The 12564-nt window shown below is 42.5% G+C and overlaps 1 protein-coding gene and 1 long non-coding RNA gene across 5 annotated transcripts in view; one reads left to right on the top strand and one right to left on the bottom strand.

The window, feature by feature from the left end:
- The window catches only part of COBL (cordon-bleu WH2 repeat protein), a 209363-nt gene that overhangs the window by 20036 nt on the left and 176763 nt on the right, over positions 1-12564 (bottom strand). For all 4 annotated transcript variants that reach the window (XM_084857680.1, XM_084857683.1, XM_084857681.1 and 1 more), the window contains one exon: positions 4534-4840. In XM_084857680.1, coding sequence (XP_084713806.1) covers positions 4534-4840 — 307 coding nt within the window. The remainder of the gene's footprint in view (positions 1-4533; positions 4841-12564) is intronic.
- The window catches only part of LOC146344583 (uncharacterized), a 111193-nt gene that overhangs the window by 39299 nt on the left and 59330 nt on the right, over positions 1-12564 (top strand). The window lies entirely within an intron of this gene.

Genomic DNA, 12564 nt, shown 5'->3' with positions numbered 1-12564 from the left:
GACTGCTTTCCTGGCATCACTATTAGCAGCTCGGGGGGAGCCATTTTGATCGGTATCACTGGAAGGGGGGACTTTAACCTTGCTCCCTACCAGCGCTCCTGATGCAGAGGTTGCTGTTTCCCTGCAGCTATTAGTGGTAGAGAAACCGGTTTTTGGATCGGGATTGCTGCTCAGAATGTGTGCATGCATATGAGGTTTTGAAGAATACTGAATACAACCCCAGTCTCCTTTCCTGAATGGGGACATGTTTAATGTCCCAGATCTGGAGCAGCTAGAGAACGGCTAAATGAGATTATCTGGTGTCTGGAGGGACTGCTGGAGTAGAACAAGGAAAGGGAATAATCATGAAGAGGGGGGTTTCTTGTTGGCATGCTGGGCCAAGAAGCTCGACTTGGTCTTGGTGGACTGTTGCCATCTTGGCTTGGAATCTCTGTAGGATTGCTTTCTGGAGCAGGGTCTCTTGTATGGACAAAAGGAGTGTGGGCTTGCTCAGCTTTGTGCCCTCTCTTTTTTGTGGATTGGACATAGCCTTCTTTCTGTACTTTCCAGGGGCCATCAAAGAGTTGTTTTCCTGAGAATGGGGCTCCGGCCAGGTTAGCCTTTGACTTCGCATCCCCCCCACCCCAATTCCCTAGTCACAGACTGCAACTGGCTACCACATTACATCCCATGCCCATGACCTCTTGTGAGGGGTCTGTTAGAAAGGCCGAGCCATGGGACAGCTTGTGCAGGGCATCTCTCATCTTATCGTCCAGGCTTGCTTCACCTACGTAGATGTTGTTGGACCAGGTGAAGATGGCATGGGCCACAAGAGGCACTGATGCTTGGAGTGCTGTGGAGGCACATACAAAGCCTTTGTGTAAGGAGGCTTCTATTATGTTAGCTGGTGGGACTTAGGGAAGGAGAGCTTTGGAAATGAGGGCAGCAACAGGGGCATCTAGCTCATGGGTGGAAAGATTGCCTCTAGTGCTGGTTCAGTGTTGTTGTTCAGTCATGTCCGACTCTTCGTGACCCCATGGACCATAGCACGCCAGTCCTTCCTGTCCTGCGCTCTCTCCCGGAGCGTGCTCAAGTCCATATTCATTGCATCGGTGGCTGGTTCAGTGAGAGGCGTGCAATTGGCGGGTGGATTTGAAAACTCTGGTGATGGCCCTACCGAGCTCCAATCAACTCCTGCATGCCTCTGCTGATGTTACATCTGTTCTGTATTTTACATTTTTGCATCTTCTGTCTTTTTTCTTGTTCTTGTTGTTGATGTGGGTTCTTGCACTGATATCTGCCCCCCCTTCAGAGGCAGGAAATCGTGTGGGGATTGTAGGGGAAGCACTGTTTCCTCCTGACGTTGACACAAGTGCTTGCCTCCTGGTTTCAGAGCAGAAGCTTACCTCAAGCTGGCTGACCTCCTCTCCCTTGAGGAGTTAACTCTGTAATCCCATGTACGCATTTGACTCACACAGTACTTCCTCCATGTGTATATCTGTGGACAGGCACCAGTGAGCCAAATGTGGTAGCCTAGATTAAATTGGGCAGCACTGTTGCAATGTGAACCAGCTCCTTGCCGCAGAATCAATGCCAAGTTCAACCTGGCACACACATGAATTAATGATAAAGATCAGAGTATCTTCAATGTTATGCAACATCCTTTTCTTTCACCCCTAAACATGTACCACCAGCCAACATAATCTAGGATTATGGGCTTCAATGTCATGACTTGCAGATAGGCTGCAGTAACAGTAGCTCTTATTTTGGAAGTATTAACACTGGTGGTTAACTACCACAGATAAATAGAAAACTTTATCATTATTATGAGTTGATGGTCATAATGACTGGCAGTTCTGGAGATGGGAAGAATGTGGTGGCTAAGCAACTGCTTTTTTATCTAGGACTTAGGGGTATTGTATGCCTTTCCATAACGTGCAAACAAGCTGCTCAAAGGATCCTACAATCTAAGCAAACCACAGATAATCATTAGAAAGGAAACCTAATGTTTAGAGAAATAAAGGGAGCCATCCGAGATAATATGCAAGCATGAAGTCTGTAGCATGTTGTCTCATAGCTGGAAGCTGATGGGCAGTGTTTGCAATTCTCTGCTGTGGTTTTCAAAAGGTTTGCAGTTTCACTTTCTCAGACTTAAGTCATACATCCCTTATAATCACCATAATGATAATAATTACTTTTGGGTTATAAAGCCACCCATGCCTGAAGGCCTCTGAAGCCTTGACAAAATGAATTAAAGGATAAAATGAACTAATCTTTGCAAGACTGTTTAATACTTCCTGGAGCACAAGCAAAATCTTACACGGAAGTTATTGGTCATTCTCTCTCTCTCTCTCTCTCTCTCTCTCACACACACACACACACACACACACACACACACCATTGAGGACTTCTGTGTTCTAGGCCTGTCCTGCACTACTTCTTTAGTCTAAGTTCAGATAAATGTGTGATATGATTATTGTAAATATAAACTCCTTGGGGGCAGGGACCTATATTTTTTCTTACATTAAAGCAGCGATGGGCAACACCCAACCTGCATGCAGCCTGCTGTGGGTGCCCTCACCCCCAACCCCACTGGCTGCTGCAACACAGGGCACATGACTGTCATACCTATGCACCCCATTTCCCAATTCTGCTGGGAAGCAGGGCACATGAGAATGACTGTCCTCATGTGGGTCCCTGTTTCCCAGAATGCTGGGAAAGAGGGCATATCCAGAGAGTCATTCCTGCATGCCTTCTTTCCCAATAAGATCACTGTGATTGGGGGAGGGAGAGGATTTAACCTTGCCACCATCCCAGGAATAATATGTTATATAATTAGGATGGGGGCAAGGTTAGAAGCTCCTCCATGCTGCAGAAATCTGCAGGAGGTGTGTGTATGCACAGATGCACAGAAATGTATGTGTGTGTGTGCGGCCCCTGGTTGCCCATGCAACATCACTTGTGGCCCTTTGAGCCATACAAGTTGCCCACCCCTGTTATGAAGCACCACTACTGATAGCACAATATACATAAATAACAATATGCATTTATTGATTTAAAAGATCTGTATGCCAGCTTTCTGCCAAATGGCATTCAAGCTGGTTCACAAAGTAATAATCCATCCTTGACATACTTAACAATGTCTTTTTAAAACTTATTTAACCTGGTAGACATTTGAGCAGCTGAACTCACATCTTATGTCTGCAAACTCTTTATTTTAGTTGCTTTTATCTGCTATGCCTCCATATATATATTTTAATATATTTTAAAATATATTTTTATTGTTTTTAGTTGACGTGTTGTGATTTTATTGGTATTTGCTGTTAGCTGGAATGTAAAATGTATTAGGGAATGTAAAATGCATTGGAATGGTGGGATTTAAGTCTTTGAATAAATAAATAAGAATGGGTATACGGCCAATAGACACCATCAAGACACCATCTTGAATACTGGGAGCCACTTGCATAGATATGAAAAAAAAAACCATGTGCAGTATGGCTTATTCTGCATGCATTAAAGTAGCAGAAACAATCTTATCTTGTACTAACCATTTCCTTGTCTATTTTACTAGAATGTCTCATAAATAGTATTGTGTCGGAGTGAAATTTGGAATGGGCAAATATCCAAAGTGGGTTGAGGTCAACAGAATTCTACACTTTCAGTTTGGCTTGTCCCTATAAATTCCAGGTCAATTTAATGGGCCTGTCAGAGCCAAAGGAGCAGGACAAGAATGAAACACCAAGCCCTTTCCCATCTCCAGGGTTGGATAGGATCCATATGGAGCATGATTTTACCCTCATTACTTCAATGAAAAGCAAATAGACACCTGCCTAGAAGATCACATGCATGGAACGATGTTCCGTTGTCACCTTCTGCATGGGGATACCTGTTAACCTTATTAAAACTACAGACAAACTGACTTCCCCCATGAAACACTGATAACTTTATTTTGCATAGCCTCTTTCTAATTTATTTTATTTCCTTGCTTTCTATTCCATGTCAATATCACAGTGTTGGAGTTAAGAAAGTTTACAGAATTATTTAGGGGACGAATCCTGGTTTCCAGAAGCATGTGAAAATCAATGTTAGGTTCCATAAATAACACTTCCCCCACAAAGTCTGCTTTTGACCTGGCAGTATCCTTTTACCTACACTCCAGAGCCCAGATTTGCACGATACAAAATTAATATTGTGTTATGGTATAGGAAGAATATGGAAAGATAGGGAAAAAGAGCAGGATATACCCAGTGTATCTAACACTGCAGAAGTAGCTAAAAATACATGATTACTCGAAGGCACAAGGGACACTGAGGAATTCAATGTGGAAAACAAAAGCCCGCAACAGAAGTAATTACAAAAAATGACGTATGTTAATTGCTATGAACATATGGTATTAGATTGTTTTGGCATCAAACTTCTTCATCAGGATGAACCCTTAGGTGTGAAATTGGTGCTGGCTGTTAATACAGCAACAAAAGGTAAAAAAGGTTAGCTTGCAAAACACTAGACTAAGCAAAGATCACTCTTCCAGATTGCCTTACAAATGAGACTTACCTTTGGTGAATGTTCCCAGACTCATCACTGTTGAAGGAACTATTCCTTACAGAACAAGCCTCTGCAACAAACATGGAATCCATTTCAGCCAATGTCTCCTGGGCACCAATCGACTTCTCTCTTGACCTCATACTGTCATTTTGAGAATCCAATGATACAATATCAGAAAGGGAACTCATTACACCTGAATCTTCTGTGGTGTCCTCTGAGGCAAAGCAGCTGCTAACAGAAGTAGTCTCCTCTATTTCAGACAGATCCAGAACTACATCATCCATGCTAGGAATATCATTTGAAAGCTGTAAGTTGCCTAGACAAAACATGGCAAAAACCAGTAAAGTATCATTCTTCAGTCTTCTACAGCTTATTACATAAATCCGGTACTAATCTCTTTTTTCAAAATTTATCACCAAAGAAGTGGCAAAAGGGGCAGGGGGAGTTAAGATCTCCCCTTTCTGGAGTAGCTGGAGAGTTGGGAAAGTGCTGAAAAGGTGGTGGACAGTGAGAAGTGTCAACCCAACACTTAAAATCAAGAGGAACACATCGCGAAGGGGAAAATATTGTGTCCCCCCCCCATTTTGGCACACTTACTCTTTTGGCTCCCCACCCCCCCGTTTTCAGTGCTTTTGAATTGTGGCACTGAGTTCCTCCTTCCCCTTAGTATTATTTCTCCTCCTGTCCTTCACAACTGTACACTAATCAGCCAACAGGCAACCTCATCTTGTCAGTTTCCTTGTATGTTACCTACTCCCCTTCACTGCTCCCTTTGACTGCTGAAACAGATAAGGAATTGACCAGGCAAGACTCCATATATCAGACAGCCGTAAGTGCCCACTTGTGCACCCGCAAAAGACTGATGAAAAGCAAAAAACCATGGTTTTGACCCCAACTGCGCATTTTAAGGAATCGAAAAAAGGTGGTGAACGAAAAGGGGTTGTGACTGGAGAGACCCCAATTGCACATTTTTGAGGTAGCAAAGAAAAAAAAGCCAGGGAAAGAAAAGGGATAGTGATCACAGTGCAGAGGAGACAAGATGGTTCTTGTTGCAAAGTCCTCTGGGATGTGTGGCAGAACTGGCTGGAAGTCTGAGGGGAAAAAAGGGGGACAACAAGCCATGGTAAGTCCCATCATCTGTTGGGCGTACTGTGGGTTGTTCAGCGAACAACCCACACTGCATAGTTTTTTCGCAGGAGTGGCTTAGCATTACATGTGAATTCGCCCACAGTGGGTAGAAACATCAGATCCAACAAGTAATTTCTTACTGGGAATATTTTGTTGCCTGCCCAAACACAATTCTTAGGGCGATGTCAAGATGGAGGAAAAACTCAGAAACACAGCCAACGGAAGAAAATACTGTAATAATGAATGCCCGATTATCTTCCCATTGACTGATTAAATCTATGTTGAAAACATGATAGACTACATTTCTAGATATAAGTGACTGTGCCTTAGAACAGTTAGTCATGGAGCTGAGTAAAGGGGTGGCAACCCTTGACTTAATTCTAAGTGGTACCCAGGACTTGGTATAAGATGTAAACTGTCAAACTACTTGGTTATATCTCGCCATCTACCAGTGGAATGAAAACTGCTGGCAGAACGGTTTTTCCCTCCCCCGTACACGCCACAGATCTGCTCCAGAGGGTTGAGGCACTCTCCAGAGCAGATTTTGGGGCTGTGGAGGGCTGCATGGGGGAGGAGATGAAGGGGTTGAGTGAGGGGAAGACTACTCATGCAACATTGGATTTAACCCAAAGCTCTCTCAAAATATATGTAAGTGAAAAGTTGCCCAGAAAGACCAACGTGGCCACATTGAATTTTAAAGCAGGAAATTTCTCAGAAATAATGGCATCAGTTAACAGAAAGTTGAAAGGGAGAGTCAGGGGGATAACTGTGTTTCAGTTTGTGTTTTAGTTCAGCAAGTGTGAATTAGGTCAGTTTGTTATCAAAATGTGAATAAAATGAAAGTCTCCCCATCCCTAGGCTCCACACTAAGTCTAATCTTGATAATTATTTCCCCAAGTGCTTGTCATGTTAAAGAAAACACATTTTTTTAAGAAAATCTGAAATCCTTAAGTCACTTAACATTTAGATTCTTCTGAGGTTATAGTGATGTCTTAATCCTCCTCTTCGACTTACATATGTAGGCTTGTTTTAAGAAAGATCTAATTACTTCAAAAAGCTTGAATAATTATCACAGCACCTTAAGGAAATGAGCTCCACCATGGACCTCCCCTCTCTGCAGACCCTTGGGATGCCTTCCTAGGGACCCACAGGATTTCAGTCATGTATATTGATTTTTGTGTGTGGGGGGGTCCATCTTCACCAGTGAAAGATATTGAACAAGTTCTGGTATTTTTTTTTTTTTTTTTACTGCACAGGGGATTGAACAGATACATGTAAAGGATGGACTAGAAATAGAAGAAGTACCTTTCAAAATGAAGAAAAGCTCTAATCCTGTAAATGTTCATATAAGCAATTAATCTTAACTACATGAGTCATTTTATTAGCATATATATATATATATAGATAGATAGATAGATAGATAGATACAGATATAGATATGAATGAGGTTGATGAAGGAGATGAAGCATGTTGCCAGATGTTATGGTTGGCAATACATCTACTGATAGTTACAGAATGATCTAGCCATTTAAAATCCCACTGATTTCAGTGGGAAAAATAATTAACCACATGAACACAATACCCACTGAAATCAGTATGACTTAAAATAGTTAATTTTGTCTAGATGGAGTCCTTAGGCAGCAATCCTAAACACACTTACCTGAAAGAAGCCCCACTGAACTTACTTCTCAGCAGACATGCATATGATTGCACTGTCAGTCTCTTTTCTTTAACGTATTTTGGACATACAAGATCAAGTGCAAAACACAGCATTCATTTAAAAAATACAGCTACTACTACAATAAAAAAATCTATTCATGAATTTAGGGCATACGATCGTTACATACCAGAGATTAAACTCTGAATAAAGTACTGTGTGTGTATCTTTGCCAATGGAATATTAAATAAAATCAAAGAATAACTCTCCTTGACTGAAGTTACACACTGCCCATTAAGCACAGACATTGATTCTTGACAGCATAAGCAATAAAACAACTTTACAAGTCACAATTAAAGCTCAGCCAATTCTGATATTAATGACTGAGGGCACTGCAAAAGGTTCCTGGCACTGCCTAGAATTTGGAAGGCAGGAAAACATCCAATTTTCATCACCAGGTGCTGGTTTTTCAAATGAAAAACAAACGTGTGTGTGTACAATATATCAAAGAAATCAGAACAGCATCAATATGAACACAGATGAAAGAAAAAATGTTACATAATCATTCACATTGCAACTAGAGAACATGACCGGAACCACTATCCCACACCAGAAATCATATACAATATTTTCCAGCAATGTGGAAAAATGAAATGTATGAAGGCCAGAATTAAAGAGGAGATACATTAGCAAACTAGCGAAGTACACAGCAACACAAAGTGGACATTTGGTTTATGATAAATGCACAATGCAATATATGTTGATGCTCATTCGTGTGTATATAAAAATTAAATGGCTTTCACCATTTCCATTAAAATGCCATAGAACAAAGGCTGATTTGCTAATGCTATTATCTACGTAGCCTGTTAAGTTACCTAGCTAAGGAGGTAGGCAAATTCTAGACATGTGAGACTTTTTTATCCCAGAATATTTTTGCTTTATTTCCAATCTAACAACTTTATACAAATAAAATGGCTGCATATATGAAAGATAGCTTTCAGATATCTTTAGCAACAGTACTGACTTCCCTTTTACTGTAACATTGGCACTAGCCTTATCAAGTAATGGTAATGTGACAACTGTACAAAATATAATGGAATGGGGGGGGGGGAGAAAGCTTTCATTGCAAAGGAAAAAGCCTTTCACCTAATGCCTTATAGCAACTGCTTCCCCTAATCAAACATTTTGGCAAGTGCTCTAAAAATCAAAGTATGAGATAGTACCATTCTAGTGCTCTATGGCACAAATGCCACTCCCCCTGCCCCCATTGCCTTGTGATGGTTTGGCTTCTAACCTGCTTAGCTATAGAGGAAGCAGCAGCTTGCAAGAAACAAGCAAGCGAGTGAGCCTGACTGCACTCTTACTCAGGTATGTCACAGACACATATCGTTATGGCACCTATGCCACAATTTGGCCACTCATGCCCCAAGCCCTGGCAAGTCAATGGAGTGATGAGATTGACTAGAAGAGACTGGCAAGCAGCTTCAAGCAGGTGGGGATCTTCATGACAACGGAATGAGCAGTGCACTGGAGGATTACCCAGATTTTCATGGAATTGGCTTTGGTCCATCAGGGACACACAAAGCAAGAAAAGCTGAGTGTACTGTACCTTTAAAATCTGGTTTTCAGGGGTCACACAGTGCTTGAAAGGAACATACTTCCGGGTGCGGTGGGGGGGAGTAGAACTGAACATCATCAGACTGGCAGGGGCTGCTCAACCAATGAGAGAGCCTTGTTTGACCCCTTGTCCAGGGTCCCCCCGCCCGCTACTACATTATGATGAATGGAGAACAACTAATTCACAATCCTGAAGGCTCCCTCTCACTACTTCATTATCCTCCCCCCCTTTCCCCAATGTGTACACTTTTGCCTTGAGAAGCCAATCCCCAATTCTGGAGTGCAGCACCTGAAGGCTTCCCATGAGAGCAGCCCAGCCCCCCCCCCCAATTTTGCCCAATACCAGCACTTTGCTGTGGAGTTATTGCTTCCAACCCCCCCTTCTCCTTCTTCCTGCTTGCAATGAGCTGAGAAGCTCCCGTGATCTCAAAGGATTGGTACTGCAACTTTACATAACAGAGAAAGTATAGAACATCAAAGAAGCACAGCATCGAGATAGTAATTTCACAGAGAAGCGAACGAGCACTTTAGGGCAAGTTACTAAAGTTGGCCTTTAACCCTTTAAATGCTTTAACTATTTACTGTGGCTCCGTATGCACTGAGTTCTGTTAAAGATTCAGTGCAGGACAGCGAGATTTATTTCTTACTTATGAGTAAACATGCACAGAAGGGGGGATATGGGAAAAACTACTTCAATTAGGGAAACAAGAGGGAATGGGGCATCCCACCCCTTTGACCACGTCACTGCCAGGTCACAGAGGCACGACCAGGATTTAACGCAGGAGGGACATGGCACACTGTGGCAAAACTGCCAAGGAGCCACTTTCAGTAAAAAAAAAGCCAAGCCAAAGGAGTTTCAGACAATATGGCTTTTCAAGAGGAAAGCACCTGATTGGCAGTGGATTGGTCATGTCATCTGTTGTGAAGGGCCTCGGACTGCTGTAACTTCACACCAAATTGCTCATGAAGACAGACCCCAGGGGTGGGAAACAAGACATATTACTTGCTACCAGTAGCACTGGGAACAGTCCCTTGCACTTATTTAGAGGTCTTCAATATAAGAGAGCATAGAATACTCAGAATAGAGACTGGGTTGGGTCACCTGTTTGCATTCCAATGTGATTGCTCAAAAGGATACTTTCAAATTAGAATTCATTGGACAAATTAATGGAGGATAAGACTATCAATGGCTATCAGCTATGACAGCTAAATGAAATTTCCAGACTGAGAGGCAATATGCCTCTGAATGCCAGCTGCTGGGGAGTGTGTAAGAACATAAGAGCCCTGCTGGATCAGACCAAGGGTCCATCTAGTCCAGCATTCTGTTCACACAGAGGCCGACCAGCTGTCTACTGGGAACCCACAAGCAGGGCATGAGCGCAACAGCACCCTCCCACCCATGTTCCCCAGCAACTGGTGTAATAGGCTCACTGCCTCTGGTACTGGAGGTAGCACATAGCCATCAGGTGTAGTAGCCATTGATAGCCTTTTCCTCCAGGAATTTGTCCAACCCCCCTTTAAAGCCATCCAAATTAGTGGCGATCACAACATCTTGTGGTAGCAAATTCCATAGTTTAACTATGCACTGTGTGCGCACGGGAATGTTGCTTTCATGCCCTGCTTGCAAGTATCCCAGAAATATCAGGCCGTTCATTGTTGGAAACAAGATGCAGGAGTAGATGGATCGTTAGTCTGATCCAACAGGGCTGCCTATTATGTTCCTATGCAGTCTCACAGCAGCATGCAAAAGACTTCATAGTTTTACTCAAAACCATTAGCTGCCAGTTGTGGTGAGTTTGGGGGGACATGGTCTTCAAATGTATTAACAAGAGAGTTGTCATAACCTTCTGCTAATACTGAGCCACCACATCTACATTTCCATGGCTTCCATGAAATTGTCAGGAGCGGCGGCCTCTCTCAGTAGATTCCAATAGCCAACTCAAGACACAGATGAAAGGAATTCTTTTCAAAGCTTTAATCCTTTTACAACTTAACGACTCTTTCAGATGCTAATCACCAGTGACTAAAGCAAGGAACAGCAGAGTGGCCTAAGCTTCAAGTAGGCAGTTGATCCCCGTTTGAAAAAGAGTCACTCAAAGACCCAGAACTTATGGGCTAGGGAGAGATCCTCCCTCTTTCCCTAGGGTCCATGGGAGGCGGCCGTTGCTTGCACGCCAAATGGGCGCTACGCCTCCTTTCTGCACCCTCCATCGCTCGTTGCTCTTTGTGTCTGCGCCGAGCATCTAAGAAGCCCCCCTCCCGCACTCCCTCACTACCAGGGTCACTATCTATCTCTGGAATGCCAGCAGGAGGAATCTCTGCCAGGTGCTGAGCCTGTGAGGGATGAGCTGGCTCCTCTCCCTCGGATTGCTGTTCCTCCTCAGAATCAGAACTGCTCTGGGGCTCTCTGGGCTCAGTTTCCACCCTGACAGAAATAAATTATTAGGCCATGCTCTCAGGGAAAAGCAGGACACATACAGGCTATTTAAAAATATTATATGCACACCCTTTTCTGACATAGGGCTCCTTGTAGTCTGTCATCTAGGGTACTGGTCAGCTCTGCACCCTCTTAGCATCAGCAGCTATGCAGCATCAGGTATTACAAGACAACTGCTTTGGGCCTTTGTGGGTGTGTGTATTTTTCCAGTAATCAAGTTATCAAGAAAACAACATCGGTAAGAGAATATATATTTGCAATTGCAAAAAAGATTACATTTATTTGGTGGTTAAGGCAGGGGAGTCTAGCAAAAATATGTGCGCGCGCACACACACACACACACGAGATCCCAAAACCAGAAGCTAATTTTGAACAGAGGAATTTTAGGAAATATGTTTTTTCCAAGCGCTGTTAACATTAAGAGACAGAGTCTGGCAATCCACCCTCTTTACAAAAATGATTTGGCATAATGTACACATTTCAGGAGCTGAAAGGATTGTGAAGGTGATTTTGAAGAGCCACTTTTATGAACAAAGACTCCAACACACTGAAAGCACATACTTCCCAATGTTCAAAAGTTTTCCTTTTTTCAAACCCTCAAAACTATTATTCTACTTCAAGGGTAATCCCACTCTTTATCTGATTTGGTGGGTGGGAGGGAGAAAGGCATACCTGAAAGGAACCCATTTTGTTTTTAAACTCAACCATCACTTCCTTTGTGAATTCTGGTTTTATTCAAGCCCTTCTTTCTTTCTTAGTTATTTATTCCTTATTTATGTAAGGATTCCACAAAACCTCTAACGGAGATCTGTATTTCTGAAAACCAGGTTTTAAAACACTGTCACAATAGATAAGGCTTTGCCCATAATAGGAGCTATCAAAATACAGTCAGGTGTGACATATTTTGCAAAGCTAAAAAAAAAAGGAAGCTATTTATTTAATTTCATTTCTATACCGCCCAATAGCCGAAGCTCTCTGGGCAGTTCACAAAAATTAAAACCAAACACACAATAGAACAATTTAAAATATACAGAACATTAAAACCACAATATAACAATACAACCACAATAAAACTTAGCAGCAGTGCAGGAGTTTAAAATACAGATTTAAAACAGCAAAGCTAAAAGTCTAGAAAGCTAAAATGCTAAAACGTCTGGGAAAATAAAAAGGTCTTCACCTGGCGCCGAAAGGAAAACAATGT

The sequence above is a fragment of the Heloderma suspectum genome, chromosome 5 (genome assembly GCF_057233095.1).
Source record: "Heloderma suspectum isolate Gila_16-S chromosome 5, 16-S_ref, whole genome shotgun sequence".
NCBI lineage: Eukaryota > Metazoa > Chordata > Lepidosauria > Squamata > Helodermatidae > Heloderma > Heloderma suspectum.
Note: the sequence above shows the minus strand (reverse complement) of the source record. Positions and strands in the feature narration are given on the sequence as shown.